General features: G+C 37.6%; 1 protein-coding gene and 2 long non-coding RNA genes across 3 annotated transcripts; 1 reads left to right on the plus strand and 2 right to left on the minus strand.

Annotated features, from left to right (window-relative positions):
- Positions 1-4,040: 4,040 nt before the first annotated feature.
- Positions 4,041-6,794, minus strand: LOC148770187 (uncharacterized). The gene is made up of 6 exons (XM_088819034.1): positions 6,468-6,794; positions 5,892-6,289; positions 5,697-5,802; positions 5,327-5,596; positions 5,028-5,242; positions 4,041-4,512 (listed from the first exon to the last, which is right to left on the minus strand). The coding sequence occupies exons 1-6, from the start codon at positions 6,792-6,794 to the stop codon at positions 4,041-4,043; spliced, it is 1,788 nt and encodes a 595-aa protein (XP_088675160.1).
- Positions 6,795-11,635: 4,841 nt separating this feature from the next.
- On the plus strand, positions 11,636-13,881 carry LOC148770188 (uncharacterized). Its single transcript, XR_016031565.1, has 2 exons — positions 11,636-12,113; positions 13,557-13,881. It is a non-coding gene; the product is annotated as an uncharacterized LOC148770188 (long non-coding RNA).
- Positions 13,882-14,636: 755 nt separating this feature from the next.
- LOC148770189 (uncharacterized) lies at positions 14,637-16,642 on the minus strand. Its single transcript, XR_016031843.1, has 2 exons — positions 16,353-16,642; positions 14,637-14,851 (listed from the first exon to the last, which is right to left on the minus strand). It is a non-coding gene; the product is annotated as an uncharacterized LOC148770189 (long non-coding RNA).
- Between the last annotated feature and the right edge of the window lie 564 nt (positions 16,643-17,206).

Genomic DNA, 17,206 nt, shown 5'->3' on the forward strand with positions numbered 1-17,206 from the left:
ATATTTTCACCTAATATTTTCAAACAGTTACATAAAAGATCCATCAATCGAATAATGTAGTGATAAAAGCTTATTTTTTATTTTTCTTGTGTAAGAAAATCTAGTTTTTTTCAATAATCCGGTGTAATTTTCGCACTTTGTCCGCTCGAAATTAGGTTTGAGGTTCAAGAAAGTAACATTTTTTTTTTATTTTGTACCCCGAAAAGAAAAACACCAATGAAAAATGAAATTGCCTTTATTATTCAATTGAGGGTGCATTGTGAATAATTTATAGTGTTTTGAGGGTGCAAAGTGCTATTATTATTTTTGGAGGGTGCAAAGTGCCAAAATGGGATATTTCAAGGGTGCAAAGTGGAATTAAGCCTAGTTTCTATTAGATCCACACCCGATGATAGGTACTGCTAAAATCTACGGGACCTCGATAGGGTCGTTAATATGTTGCAACATAGACTCCATCCTGCATCAATGCTGGACATTTCTCAAAAGCCAGAGATGCCCCAAACCACTCATATATATTCGACGATGTAAGACGATTAGGGACAAATATTAGGAGGACTACGTACCATTTTATTCCATATTTGATGACAATACAACTCGTTCATCGTATACATATTCAGCCGGTCATATATTTCCTTCCATGATGTCAAAATTCATAAATTCTAGAGTTATGTTTCTCACAAATTCATAAATTCTAGAGTTATGTTTCTCACAAATTTATTTTTTATTTCTTCTCTCTCTCTCCCCCTCTCTCTCTCCACAACTCCATCCATTTGTTCAAGGGCGGTTGCTATTGCGCAACTATGGCGGTGGAGGCGACAACAATGGCGACTAGGGTTTAATTTAGTGGGCGACTAGGTTTCGGTAGATAGGGTTTGGTGGCGGCAAGAGAATTGTATGTTGCTAAATTTGACAGCGGCTGGAAGATGGTGGATGTTAGAGTTTGGCGGCGACTGAGAGCTGTTTTGTGACAGACTTCGGAATAGTACACCATAGTAAATCATAACAAACCATAGTACATTATAGTATTTTTACAATCTGCTATATTATTTAACAAAAACGAAAAATATGTTTTTTCGATATTCAATATACTGTTAAAAATTAGGAAAGAAACAAGTTGTTTATAATAATATAATAAAATGTTTGAATGAAAAAAAATTTACTAAGTTTGTAAAAATGAAATAAAATAAAAGATGTTAGATGAGAAAATGAAGATTTCGAATTTTACTTAATGCAAATTTAAAATTTGTGAGTGGAGGGTATTTTTGGAGTGAATTTAATAAAGAATGTGAAACGAATGTTTAGTTGGGCTTGTCATTTAGTTCTAATAAGTTTTGTCAGATGGATCTATATTAAGACCCCTTCAAATAAACACAATGTTATTTTATCAAATTGAGTGATAGTACATTATGTTCGTAATATATAAAATTTATATTTGCTATCTGTGGGAACCAAATCCACGACCACATGGTTAAAAGCCATGCGATCTACCAGCTGAGCTAAGACGGGTTCCTTGTTAATAATTTTTGTATGAAAAAAAAATAGATAGATCATATTTGTTCTAGAAAAAAAAAACTTTGAATATGACTTCAAATTTTATGTTAAAGTAAGTTAAGTCATAGTGATATATTTTTATTTAAGTTACCAAAATGGGAGCATAGATTTCAGCAACCTATTGTCTATCCATTTATCGATGTCAGAAGGCCTACTACACGCGTTGGTTATTTTGAGTGGTATGAAAGGCATACTCGTCGCTTCATATCATTGGCATGTGCAGTTGAGTTGGTTTAATTTTCAGGTTGCATGTCATATTTTGTATGGATGTAGCGATACATATACAAACGAACTTTTTATATTTTTAAATATAAATTTTGTGTGGAAATATACTAACTCAACTTATAATATCCTTTTATTTCAGGTTGTATAACTTTAATCTATGGCCATATGTATTAGATACACACCTGGTGATAGGTGCTGCTTATATCTACGGGACCTTGATATGGTTGTTGTTGATGTATTGCATTATGGACTCGAGCGTGCATTGATTTCGGACATTCCTCATAGGCTAAAGATGCCCCAACCACTCACACATATTCAGGGATGTACGATAATGAGGCATAAACTTCTTTTTTATTGGGCCCCTAATAGAAATGGGCTCTGGGCGTGGGCCCTGCTCGCCCCACCCCAGGGCCGGGCCTACGGTATATTGATCCAACATACCGATTCAAGATATTATTCCATATTTGACGGCGGTAGAACTCCTTCATCATATACATATACAACAAGTAATATATTTTCTTTGGATGATGTTAATACTTTTACTGTAGTTCCGATGATCAGTGAATCAATATTTGCCCCGTATTATCATCCAGTGGCGGATCTAGCCATGGTCTAGGGTGTGCAGTTGCACACCCTTGATTTTAAACAAATAATACTGTTATACATAAGTTCACAAGAAAAGTAGTTGGTTGAGTTGGTAAAGATGTTCCTTCTTTTGTTAATTGGTCCCGGGTTCGAACCCCCAGCCTCTAAAAAGCTGATTTTTTTTCAAATCTTTACATTTTTCACCCTTTTTCTCTTTAAATATTTACACAATTCACCTAAAATTTTCAAATTGTAAATTTTTGGTCCACTATTTTTCTAAAGTGATATTTAAATTTTTTATTCTACAATTTAGCACCCCCTTGGCAAAAATCCTGGATCCGCCACTGTTATCATCCTAGTATGGATATCCATTTTAGTGGTCGACTTTTAGATCTTAATTGAATATTTTCATCGTCCATGCCATTATCATCACACGTGCCTCGTCATATGTCACATATTTCCTACGATACCAACATATCTCAGTCCTAGAGATTTATCGAGCCATCGCCAGGAAAATGAGTAGGAACTAGTAGGTAGAGAGCATAAATTAAAAGAAATCCAAGATGAGGTACCGACAATCATTTTCATTCATGATTTTGTGTATTTGACTAAAACTATGTTTGAAACATAAATATGTTCGATTATTATATTTTATTAAATAATTTTTTTAAAACAAAAAAAGTTAATATTTTTATTATATTGGAACGCTTTCAACTCAAAATAAAAAATGAAATGAAAATAGCAACCGCCTTATTAGAAATATTAACGGATATAGTATATTTGAAATAAATCGATTTAATTCCTATAAAAAATTGAAATGTATCAAATAAACGAATTATATCTTGCCTTTTAGAGTAAACACAATGTTATTTTACTAAATTATGTGAGAGTATATTATGTTAATATTATATAAAATTTATATTCTGCGTCTCTGGAAATCGGACCAAATGCGATGCCAAAATTTCTTGTTAAGAATCTTCATACCATTGAAAAATTGTTATAGCATATTTGTTCTTGAAAATAACTTAAAATGAGGGTGGGGATTAGGCTTGAACCCCTACCTATTTATAGAAGAAAAGGCAATAAGTACATAATGAGTCCGTTCAAATTGCTACAGCCCAACAGATGGCTAATAATAGCAACTGACAAAAGACAATAGCTAACTAACAAAATGTTAAGAATATCGACAAAACTGGTAGCCCACATAATAAAAATGATAGGAGTGGGAATGATCATAGAAGGTCGGGGAAGGCCATGGTAGACCGTCAGCCTCACCACAACAACCGAGGCCAATTAGAATTCTGCCAAAGATGGATGAAATAGGTATAACGGCTGCGAAATATGTGGCACCATTCTGCAGATAGTCCAGTCTTGATAGACCCAAACAATCCATAATCACCCGAACCCTGCCTAACATGTAAAGGACAAGAAACTGCCTAAATTACGTAGAAACAGAAAGTACAAGCTACCAATAATATAAAAATGTGGAATGCATGGCACCTATGTGCGAGTCTGTCGTCGAAATGATGGATATCCAAGCTAATCCATACGAATCATTTGCTGAATAGGTCGCGGAAGCTCCGCTGTTCTGAAGGTATGGGCCAACTCAATTTGACACCCAAGTTAGCTAATGCATCAGCGACTGTATTGCCCTCCCGGTAGATATGTGTAATCCGGTACTACAAAGTAGAAAGAGAGTTCCGGATCGCCGTGAGCGAACTCTCAAGACTCCAATGACCTTTGTCCGTGTGCAAAAGAAGTCGAACAACGACTTCTGAGTCAAGCTCGATCCAAACTCTAGTGAATTGCCTCTGAATAACAAATCTCAACCCCGAGGCAAGGGCAGCAAGCTCGGTTGCAATACAGATCGGGGCAGAGTTCCTCTCATGAAATGCAAGTATGGCCTCAGCGTCTGAACCTCTGATAATCCCGCCAATAGCTGCATTATGTGTGGATTCTCTACGGGCTCCGTCTATGTTCAACTTCACCCAAAACTGATCCGGGGGAAGCCAAACAACTCGATGAGGTGTGAGAGTTGGTGTTCTGGCTCGGTAATATAGCCCAAGAGTCTCGGCCCCGTGGGGAATGCTAAGCCAGCTGTCCGCCGAAAGTAATTTGGTCTGATGAAGAATCTTGATGTGCTGGATGACCCTGTAAATGATGGAAGAAGCGCAAACCGTGATATCATTGTGCTTACTGTCATTCCTTGTAGTCCATATGAACCACAAGATCAAGCAAGGCACAATGGTCGTGATGTGTGGGTCTGTGAGTGTGTGCAAAGTGAAGTGTTACCAATAAATTAAAATCAGGGGTATGTGCGCAGTGTGTGCAGGTGTATAACCAAAAAGATAGAAAAAATGATACATACCCTCTTAGCCGTCGGACTCTCGACGAAGATATGATCAATCGACTCAATAGAAGGAGACTCAACAGACTGAGATGCAAGACTCAACACACGAATAGATGGATCTGGACAACAATAGCACCTCGAGGCAAGAGAGGTGCCTCGAGACTAAAGTTTGAGATCCAACGAAAGACGGTGAAGAAGGAGACGCCAAAGAAAGATAGAAATTGTAGGGGTAAGGCAAGATCCCCAAAATATACGAAGGAGAGGGGTAGGGACATGTTGCTGTCGTATCAAGGCCCAAGCCGAGGTCAAGGAAAACTTGACATCCGAAGAAGCTCTCCAAGTGGATAAAACATCCAAAACACCATAGATCGGGACTGAGCAAATCCTATCAATCCAGTCAAAATGAATATCCTCAGCAAACTTGTTCCCATCCCACCGACCATCAACCAAATAATACTCCACTCGAACTGACGTTAGCCTACCACCATCAATAATGCTCGAACGGGGACCATCGCTAAAACACTGGTCATGCTAGAAATAAAGATGACCTAACCCAATCAGCCAAAATATTTGAGCCTGAACACGCTGACGGACAAGGCACGTGCGCTTCCACACCTTGCTATAGTAGGAATATACAATGGAGGAACCTGGGAACCAATTCCGCCAATACTTGTGTCGAATAAAATGGGTCCAAAAAGAATCATGAGCACGGAATCGGAACCAAAGCTTATAAATGAAGGCGTCAATCACATCCGTAAAATGCCTGAACCCTAAGCCACACTCACCAACCGGCCGACAAATCGTCTCCCAAGCAACCCAATGAGGCCAACGTTGATAACCATAAGATCCCCAATGAGGCCAAAAATGTTGATTACCATAAGATCCCTAGAGAAATCGTATCAAGGTAAAACCATAGTCATTGTCGAAAGCGTACTCTGGATCAAGGCAAGACGGCCCCCGAAAGCCAAAGCGGTCTGAGCCCAACCCGAAATCCTGGCTTGCTTGCGATCAAGCCAAGTCTAAGACACACTGCCCTGGTCTTGTATAGCGGAGCTCCAAGATAAATGATAGGAAGATCATTCCTCGGATAACTGAGAATCCCAGAAAAAGTGCGAAGATGAGCCTCAGAACAATGCCCTATCAACTGTGAAAGTGCTCTTATGCCCACTAATCAACAGACCCGGAGTACGATAATATTGATCTAGAAAATCCCACAGCTTCTTCAACCCAAAATGATGCCACGAGGTAAATATCATCCGCATAGGACATGTGGGAGATAGGGATGCCTCCCCTCATATAATAAAACATGCTCGGGCAACGGCTGTATAGTGCATCGAGACCTCTTAAAAAATAATCAGCCACGAGTACAAAAAGAGTCGGCGAGAGCTGATCTCCCTGTCTTAGATCCCGAGTTGAAGTGAAATACCCCATCAACTCCCCATTGATCAGTAAAGATAACTGGCACGAGGAAACACACCCCCGAATAATATCAATCAAGTTAGTCGAGAAACCCATCAGCTCGAGTACACAAAATAAGAACTGCCACTGAACCCTATCATAAGCCTTTGCCATGTCCAGCTTCAAAATAAGATTCGCATTCAACAAACTGATATCGTGTGGACCATCTTCTGTGTCAATAAAATATAATCACTAATACGGCGACCCTGAACAAACCCACTATGAGAATGAGAAATAATGTGGGAAAATAAGGCGCTAGTCTGTTCATAAGTATCTTTCTGATAATTTTGTTGGTTACGTTGCACAAGCTGATCAGGCAGAAATCTATCAAAGTCGTCGGAAAGTCCACCTTAGGAATAAGAACCAAGGTGGTAACGGTGAAGCTCGCAGGAATAGATCCACCCTTGAAGAAATCCGAAACCGCCTCACAAACATTACATTGCATCAAGTCCCAACAGTGTGGATAAAATATTGAAGAATAACCATCAGGTTCCGAAGCACAATCTAGACAAATTCCAAACACTGCATCTTTGATCTCCTCAACAGAAGGACGAGAAGAAACTGAAGTAAAGTCCCTCTGAGGAGCGAAAAATAGGGACTCATCAACCGGAAGCAAACTAGGCATATCATCGGTAAGAAGCTTGCTAAATAAATCAACGCCCGAATCCTTGATCTCCAGAGCAGATGTGACAACCAAATCCCCATGAGATATAGAGTGGATTCAATTGACACACCGTTTCTTCTTGACTAATGAGTGGAAAAACTTAGAGTTCCTCTCTCCATCAGTCACCCATCTACGCTGCCTCATGTTTCCAAATGTTCTCCTCAATATTGAGCATGAGAGTAAGTTCAGCAGTGCCCTTTTTTAAAGTTGCAGGGTTCTCGGGGGATCGGTCCAAGTCATATATGTGCTCGGCCTCTAGAACAGCTGCCTCGTCCCTCTCTTTATTCTTGAACACGTTCCTGAAAACATTCCAATTCCACCACTGAAGCTTCTTGTTCAATCGTCTCAACTTCGTCTGTAATCGAAGCATCCCCATCTGAGCACACGGAAAACCGCAAAACTGTTCCACAATCTGACAAAATGTAGCCTAACGGATCCACATATGCTAAAACCATAATAAAGCATTAGGCCGAGAAGAAGAAGCAGTAACGAAACAAAAAGAATATGATCCGACCAGGTCCGTGATATGTGAGTAACCTGCGAATAAGGCAGTAAATCTAACCAAGCAGAGTTATATATAATCCTGTCCAAACGCTCCAAAATACCTGAAGGGTTCTCCCAAGTATAGCAAGAACTAGCCCCAGAGAACCCGACATCTGAAAGTCCATAATCCAAAACCATAGCACCAAGCTCAGCCATATCCATTCTCCTATCCCATACCGATCGATTTCGTTATGACTAGAGTAAATTTGAGTTGAGGTCATCCCCAGAAATCCATGGAGTATCTCCAATCGTGTCAAAAATATCGTGGAACGAATTCCACAAAACACGGCGCTCAGAAGCAGATCAACTAGAATAGACGCAGTAAATACAAAAGGAGCATCAAATAACCCAATATACTTCTAACATGTAATAATTGGACCTCATCTCTAAACAACTCCACCCGAAAATTGTGATCCCAAAAAATCCAGATTTTCCCTGCACAATTAGACAAACCAGAAACGAAATCCAAATGACGGCAATAGTAATCATGCAGAAACTCAATCATAGGCTCAGAAATATCCAATAAATTAACTCTATGTTACCGACAAATAAAACACAAGTGGGATTGGGTCGCCTTATTTTGTTACCCCCTTGCGTTCCACACGAAGAATTTCGACGTGGAGACGAGGGGGAATGAGACGTATCTGAATATTTCTTGGATGTGACAAAGAATGAGTAACCAATAAGGTGGGCGTCCTCTGTATGCCAACGCTCGGCATTCTGCAAACGCCCACGCTCAACACCAATGAGGCTCGATTGTCGCGAGGCCAAAGTTTCATCAGTGATAGAGCCCAGAGTCGTGTAATCAGATGGGCGTATGCTCGTAGTAGGGCTCATCAGGGATCATCGAAAGAAGGTGTGTCGGCCATATTTTCCTCGGTCGTGCGCCGAACCTTGGTCACGTAGTGTTCGCGAAATAAGGCAGCCGACGTAGGTGCAATCGGATCCATATCCGCCGAAAGTCATGACCTCTCTCGTCCGTATACCCCATGAATAAGGGGCACATCTTGACCACCAAATTGGCTAAAGGTGATAGAGAGTGGGTAAAAAGAGCTGCCCCATTTGCAGTTCGGGACATGGGCTTTTTGGAGAGAGACACGGGCTGATTTTTTTTGGACATGGATAATGCCTCAATATCATCAACATTAGCTGTTTGATCATCGGCAATAATAGCTATATATAGGTTTTGGACTCGTAGGTTGTTTGGTGTTAGAAGTATTTTTTTCGGCCTTTTTCGAAGATTTTGGAACAACAGTTATGGGGGCAACAACCGGTTGAGTATGAGCAGCCTCTATATCCTCTTTAACATCACTCTCAAACAACGCAAAGGGGTTGGAATGCTCAAAATCCCCTTCATTAATATTCTCGGCAATAATCCGCACAATAGCTTGAGAAAAACTAGGATTTTCGGTGGATTTTGTCCCCGATGTTTCAGGAATATCCAAGTTTTCAACAACATTTTTACTCTTCTCAAGTCGTCGCCAAACTTGTTCTTCCTTTGTTGGGGCTGTGGGTTTGGGAATCCGTTGTGGCGGTGGTGGAAAATCCGGTTTTTTAGCATTTCCATTTAGATAACAATTTTCAAATGAGTGACCCAAGTGAGAACAAAACGTGCAGAATTTTGGGACGTTCTCGTAGTTAACAGGCAAGGAAATCATCTCAATATATTCATAGGCAGTCATCACCGGAATTTGTTCAACCCTCGGTTTCAAGAGATCAATTTCGACACAAAATGGGGCAACAAAGAGTTTCTTTCAGTCGGCCGTAAAATCATCAAACTCAAGGGCATTGCTAATGGGAGAAGCAAGGACGAATATAGCTCCCCAGTTATATATACATATAAAGAGGAACTCACAACACATTAACCCAAACCGGAGTATATTTAAAAACACACATGGGTAGCCCATCATATAGCATATCGATCTTCTCAAAAGAAAACATTAATGATCTAATACCGAGAATTGAATCAACGCATGCCAATAATTCAAATTATGTAACTCAAAGGAACTGTGGGGCTTCAAATCATAAATAAACTTCTCCATAAATTTGTAGTGAGGTGTCCCATGAGAAAACTTACCAATCAAGATATACTTAACAGCTCAAGCATCTTATCAACATCCTCTTTCGAGAAATAAAGCACTTTCTTGCGATCTATCACTTTGATTGTCCCAATTGGAGCGATTTATTCTCAGTTGAGCAAGTGACGGCGACCACCAGCCTTGGAAGTGGCAATTGCAGGTCGGAGATCATCATGTCAACATCATCAAAGAATTTGGTCGGGGGATGGGGGTTTTGTGGTTTGAATTTCGGGATTAAGGGTTTCAATTTTGGGATTAGGGTTTTTTAATTGGGGATTTAGGGTTTTGAATTGGGAATTCGGGTTATGATTGTCCAATTCGGAAATAGAGATAGAAGTATCATTTTTAATGGTTGAATTGGAAATAAGATCAGCTTGGGCCACAAGATTGGGGTTTAGGTGGTTCATTTTAGGGTTTTGGGCTCGGGATTGAGTGATATTATCGTGAGCAAGTTTTGGAATGGAAGATAGGCCTTTCATAGGAGAGTTAGGGGCTGAGATGGGCTTAGAAGCCGGTGGTTTGAGGCTAGAAAAATCCTCATAGGATGGTGATTTGGCGAGTGGTGTAAACTTGACGAATAGTGGTTGGATGAGGTGAGGAGTTCTGGCCAAGTCAAGGGGTGAGATGCAATGGCCGAGAAGCTGGGTTGGTGACAGTTGAATTGTGGAGACCTTGCCTTGTGTGGAAGATTCAGCTTCCACAATCAAGGAAGATTAATTGGTGAAATCTTTCATAACTACCACGTCCGAAAATGAAGGTTCGGATTGAGAATGATCTTGGTTTGCTATACTCATTAAAGGTGGAACTAAGACAAGAGAGTCTAGATTCAAGAGGGGGCACACGCAGCAGCTACCCACTCGAAGACTTCCATCGAGAGAAGGTAGAGATACAACGGAGACATGAAAAACCAATGACAAGACACGGAACAAGATGAACACGAAGCAAACTTTCACTAAAACTCAAATTAAAGAAGCACAATGAGCAAAAACATCTTCCTAAGATGCCAAATTTTATATTGGAATAAGTTAAGTTGTAGTAATTTATTTTTATTTAAATTACCACCCGCTATATTTTCTTGAAGTACTTTTGCATTTGAATGCAAAACTAATTTAATGTTATTCTATTATAGGAAACTGTTGTGTTTAAGTTGCCATTAACAATTGCATTTTGATGTTCAAATGATCTAAATCATAGAAACCTGTCTTACGGTCAATCTTATCGGAACCGGACCGTACACAAAATTGGATAGTCCGATTGGATCGGTTCAACTGGGTTCAACCCAGGTTTTTTTTTTCTTTTAATTTTTAATTATTTTATTAATTTTAATGTTTCTAAATATATATTTTCTATATATCTTTTTATACTTTAAAATCTCTTCCCCTTTATTAATTTATTTTTGGATAAACTCTTTGTAACATCCTCCATGACTTTTACTTAACTAAGAAATGCTTTTGGAAAAATGGTCTTTATTAAAATTTTGATACGATTTGAACCGTGAGAAATCACTTTATAATTTTTGGAAGCGTTTTTTTTTTTCGTTTACTTAAAATCATAACCCAAATTTAAAAGAAACCATTTTCATAAAGAGTGCTACATACGTAACCATGAACGGGGTTTACAAAAGACTTGTAATACAGCGTAAGTGTAACACCCCGCATTTTCGGTAAAATAATTTTTACCACCTTTATGTGCATATTTGTGAAATTAGAATTTATAATAATTCTTGCATGGTTAGTATTTGCGTGAATTAGGTAATTATGTGATTATTGTGTGAATTATGTGATTATGTGAATTAGATAATTATGTGAATTATGTGGTTAGGTAATATTTCGAGATATTATTTCGAAATAAATTATTTTTCATGAATTAGGATTTTATTCTTGCATATGAAATTAATTGAGCATTTCATCATATTTATGCATACACAATTTTAGAAAAATGAATTTTCTCATGCATTTTAGGATTTTTAATTTATTTAGAAAATTTGAAAATCCTCCCCACATTACTTGAATTTTCGGACACCTCACACACACACATGATTTTAAAATTTGCATTTAATTAGTAGAAAAACATGCATTAGTGTGGTTGTACTTTGAGCATAGGAAGAAATACCCAAGCCTAGTTCCCTACTCTATAGACTAGGCATGCTTTTCACTCCTTTAAGTAAGACCAAAGGTCTTCTTCTTCTTCCTTCCTTCTTCATTTCGGCAGCCACACCCCCACCACCATAGCCACCATTTTCTCAAGCTTGAACCACCCAAGAACCACCACCACTTCAATTTTCGAAAATTGCAAAATCATCCCCAACCCACCTAAAGATTAAATTGCCAAGAAGCCCCTCCTCAATACTTAACCATTAAGGTTGCAAGCCTCCCCATTCTATAAATAGAACCCATTACCAAGTGTTTTCTCATCTCCCCACTACAATCCTAAGAAATCTCTCTTCTCTTCTTTCATCTTCCATTTTCGAAATTAGTAGTAGAAGAAGCTCAAAATCTCTTCCTCGAGAGATTCTTCAATTTGAATGTAAGAGCTTCATCTCCTCTCTTCTTCGAAAATTTCCTCTCTTCCTTCTTCATATTGTTTTGTAATCTAACTCTTAATCTCTTCTTGTATTAGAGAGAAAAGAGCTAACAAATCCTTCCCCTAAAGAGTATAGGTGAGAATTCTTGAATTCTTGCTCAAACCTACAACACCACTAGTATTTTCGGTTTTTATGTGTTTTTATGGATTTCTATGTGTTTTTATTGTTTATTATGTGATTATATGTTTTAGATGATGATTGCATGTTAGTATTTTGAAAAGATGACTTTGTTCTTGAAGTTCTATGATTTTTCGAAAATTGGGGAAAAATATTTTAAATGGCTTATTTGGCTTAATTAGTGCCTTGCATGTGTTGATCTAGTATTTGATTGTTGATTTTTGAAACGAAAATGAATTTTTGACTTAACTAAGGAACTTTCGAATTTTTGAGGTAAAATGCTTGAAATTGCTTATGTGGTTTATTTTGTGTTTTGCATGGGTTGATCTTGTGTTGATTGTTGTTTTAAGGCCTTGCATGTTAAGATTGGTGATTGATTGTTGATCTAAGGTCTTGCATGTTAAGATCTAGTGATTAATGGTTGATCTAAAGTCTTGCATGTTAAGATCTAGTGTTTTCTATGAAAAATGGTTTAAGAACTAAGAATTTGTGCTAATTTGATTTAAAATACTCTTGCATGTGAAGATCTAGTGTATTTGCTTGAATAAATGTAAAGATGGAAGTCTTGAATTTTATTCCTGTAAAATGCTAGATCTAGTGAACTTTGTTGTTAGATTGTTTTTGCATGTTAAGATTTCGGTTATTTCTATGTTTTTATGACTAAATGATTTTGTGAAACGTTATGTGTATTTTCTATGTGCTCCTATGTGCTCTTGCTTTCTTATGTGAATCATTGGATGTGAGGATGAGAGAAGGGTAAGTAGAAGGGTGCATGTGTGGGTGCATTAAGTGTCATGAATTAAAAAAATAAAAAAGATAAAACTATGTTGGAAAGTCTTTCGAGGTTATGGTAAATTTCTCGGGTACAGCGAGCCGGTACCGTAGGGCCTAGGGGTGGTTTGATCCCACGTAGTTAGTCATGGTTCGAATTATATGGGGTTATTTACCGGTAACTTAGATTGACTCTTCCGAGGGATTCCCGACAATTTTTCATGTCATGCATGTTGCATTATGGTGTTGATGATATAGGGGGAAAATCTCACTCTATGGTCTTGGGACCGTAGGGTTATAAAGGTGGGAAATTCCTTCTATAATCTTCAATACGTGTCATGGCATAGGGTTATGAAGGTGGGATATTCTCACTCTATGGTCTTGGGATCGTAGGGTTATAAAGGTGGGAATTATCTCACTCTATGCGTGTGGCAATTATGTGAATGAAAAACGCCGACGAAAAAGGGAAGTATATGATTGTTTTACTTCATGTTGTATGTTCATGTATAAGATATATGTACGTATATATATATATGATATATGTATGCTCTATGTGCTATGTGTATTCGATATTACTTCAAGATTCTCATTGAGTCCTCAAAGACTCATATAGGTGTTGTATGTTTGTAGGAATACCCGATTTAGGGCCCGAGGAGTGAAGTTGGGAATCGAGCTCGAGAATCGGAAGGAGATCGTATGGAGGGGTTGTGGATAGTGTTGGCTCTTAATCTAGTTATGTGGTTTTATTTGTATAATATGCTTATAAAAACTTTTGATACGGTTTTAGGTATTTTCTACCGTTCGCTTCCTCCGATCGGTGGAAATTATTAAAAGACGATATGTGTAATAGTAATTAGGATTACCCTATTTTGGATAATTAATCGGTAATCCGTAGTCTTTTGTAAGCGAAAGCAAATTTTCACTATTTAAATGCATGCATGCTTTCGGCTAGTAATTTCTTCGTGTTTTGTATCCATGTTCTAAAATTATTTTCATATAGGTTCTCTGCTTAGAAAATCATGAAATTTTAGGAGTCTCTGCATCTCTCTGTTCTCATCATATTGATAGGTCTTGTGCATGATTTGGGTAAGTATTTATTTAGGTATGATTTGTTTCTCACCACTGCATTGAAACAGGGTTATTCGGGTGTTTTCTGGTATAACTGGAGTTTCACTCACTCAAATGCCTTGTTTCCACTTGGAAAATGTTTTCAACTTACCTTTCTGCCTTGGGGTAAAATTTGGTAGTTTTTGGGTCAGTGAAAAATTTATTATGAGTTTTCAAAACCCCCTCCTCTGTTCTGGATTTTAAACCGAGTGACTGTGCCATTTTATTTATTTCTCCTAAATGGACATGCATCTTTCAAAACTGTTTTAACTGAGTGATCTAGACTCATGTTGGATGGCATGGTATAATTTTGGGGTTATTTGCATGAGTAGTTTAAGAGGAATTAATTTTTAAAGCTTCTGCATTGAATCTGTCCGCATTTGCATTAAGTTCATCATGCCTAGTTAATTTCTAGTCTTGCATGTAGTATGCTTTTGTGTTAAATATTTGATTAGGGTTAAGCAAGCTGTGCCCTCTCTCCCTCAGATTTAAAAAAAAGAAAATTTTTTACGTAAATTTTATATCCACAAAAATCATGTTTTCAAAAGTCTTCCGCTGAGATTACATATAATAAGGGTAATCGAGAGAGGGGTGTCACAGTAAGAAAATAAACTTTATTTATATACCCCGGTTTAATAGACTAGATTCCAGAATCAGAGTACAAAATGAACTCGTAAAGATCTCCATTATACATTAGACTTTTAAAAGGAAAATTGGAGACATAATTTTATAAGAAATCCGGAGAGAACATTTAAGGCATCAAGGCTTGTGATTCCTCCAACTCCGCTCCGCTGCGCCACTCTGATTACATTGAGAACCTAAAAAGGGAATTCGCATAAAGCGTGAGCCTAACCACTTGCTCAGTAAGAACATTGGCCTGACGATACTCACACCTCTCTCAACGTGTCACTCACGCCCTACGGGAGTCCTAAAGTCCTCGTCTATGTTCTTTTTATCTATGTCGTTTATGGCATAACTATATTAATTTATTCAATATCATGACATTCATTCATATCACATATAATTGGCCACGTAAGAAACTTAACACATAAAATTAGGCATCTAATAAACTTGCAATCATTCATTCATACACTTAACATGAATCTCACATTTTACCTGTTACTTTAAACATTTCACGGATACTTAACATCCAACTTTCTTTAATAATCGGGTACTTAACACCCTTCTAACATTTAAGGGTACTTAACACCCTTTTTAACTTTAATATGCAATATGCAACTTTAGACTTCTAGACTTTTCATGAAATAATGCATGAGAAAGCATTGGGCCCGTTTGGAAAAACAATTGTGGAGTTCGGCAATAAGCCGTGTATTTTGTAGCTTGTGATCTATAACTTTACTATAGTCACGACTATAGCTTTACTATAGCCAAGTTAGTGATTTATAATCCCGATTCCTATGTGAATCAGTCCCTATGTGGACAGGTCCCTATGTAGACCCCAACTATCAACCACTAACCGGAATATAGTCACGGCTATAACTTTCCTATAGCCGAGTTAGTGGTTTATAATCCCGATTCCTATGTGAATCAGTCCCTATGTGAACAGGTCCCTATGTGGACCCCAACTATCAACCACTAACGGAATACCAGCCCCCCGTATCCCATACTTATTCACCTAGATCCACAACCAATTTCCAAACATTTTTAACTTTGAAAAATAATGATTTATGCATCATAGACTTACTGATGAATCATATGATTTATCTATCTTTACTTTCACACAAACAACACCAAAGTAACAAGTACCATACCAACTATACTTCAAATATTTAATGAAATCAATTAACACATAATCATATAGAACATAACACTTTCACTTCATAAGTACACATAAACATTTCATAACCCAAAGTAGCACAAAGGAGGGCATTCTTCAACATTAACCATATCATAGTCACATAATCACATAATCATATAATCACATAATCACACATTCCTATCATTAAAAATATCCCTTATATCGCATTTAAATGCACCTTAGGCCATAGCTATCTAATATTTCACATAAAGCATCGAATACTTTACTTTTACCGCAAGATCACATAACAACAGTTTAGATATATAAGTATAAATCATAAGCCATGGATCGGAGTATAATCACGACCACGTAGGCATACAAATATATATGTATATATAGTAGCATACTTATAATACATAAGCCATGGGTTGGAGTATAATCACAACCACGCAGGCCTAAATACAGACATATAATATTAACATAAAACCATAATATTAACATAAAACCATCAGTAAACTTAACATGCAATTAAATTTTAGTAAAGACCAATGGGTCCTTACCCATTTGAAGAAAATCAAAGACAAGAGAAGGAGAAATCGAAGGATTCATGGAGGTCTTCGAGTTTTGGCCATGGATGATCTTGGGATGCTTTGGGCTAAGTTGAAGGCCGTGGGAGGGCTGTTTCTTGGAGGTTATTGACGAGAGAAACCTCTTATGAGTATATGGTGAATTATTGAGGGTAGAGAAGGAGAAGAGCTAGCTTCTTCGTGGAGAACAAGAGAAGCTTCTGGGATTATTTGAAGGAGAGGGTTGTCGTGGGTTAGAGAGGGAGAGGGGAGAGGAATTTTGGCTGATGTTTTGGTGTGTGGAAATGAAGATGAGAGGGTGGTATTTATAGAATTGGAGAGGCTTGGATCTTAATGAGTAAGTATTGAAGAGGGGTCTTTTTGGAATTTGGAGAAAGTAGGAATTATCTAGAGGGACTTCTTGGCAATTTCATTTAAGTTATCTTAAAATAGAATGCTAGATGGAAAGCCAAGTGGAAATGCATATGAAATAAATGTATGCGTGCAACACATACAATCATAGCCAATTTAAAGAGAGGAAATTACAATCAATTAAACATATAAACTTTCTAGTGCCAAGTTATGTTACTAAAATTAAATCCACGTAGATCATATAATTTCATTTTTAACATGAGAAATACACTTTAGTTGCACAAATAGAGAATATAATCAAGAATATTCATGTAAACATATAATGCATATTACTTCATATAATTTCACATAAATAGCAATTAAAACAAATTGAAATGGAACTAATTAACTTTGCACACAATTCACAAACTCCAAGCAAATGTGACGTAAGGAAAAATAGATAACTAGACTATCGAGAACACGGGGTGTTACACTCT

This window comes from Erythranthe guttata, chromosome 6 (genome assembly GCF_056151865.1).
Source record: "Erythranthe guttata isolate IM_541 chromosome 6, IM_541, whole genome shotgun sequence".
In the NCBI taxonomy this organism is placed as follows: Eukaryota; Viridiplantae; Streptophyta; class Magnoliopsida; order Lamiales; family Phrymaceae; genus Erythranthe; species Erythranthe guttata.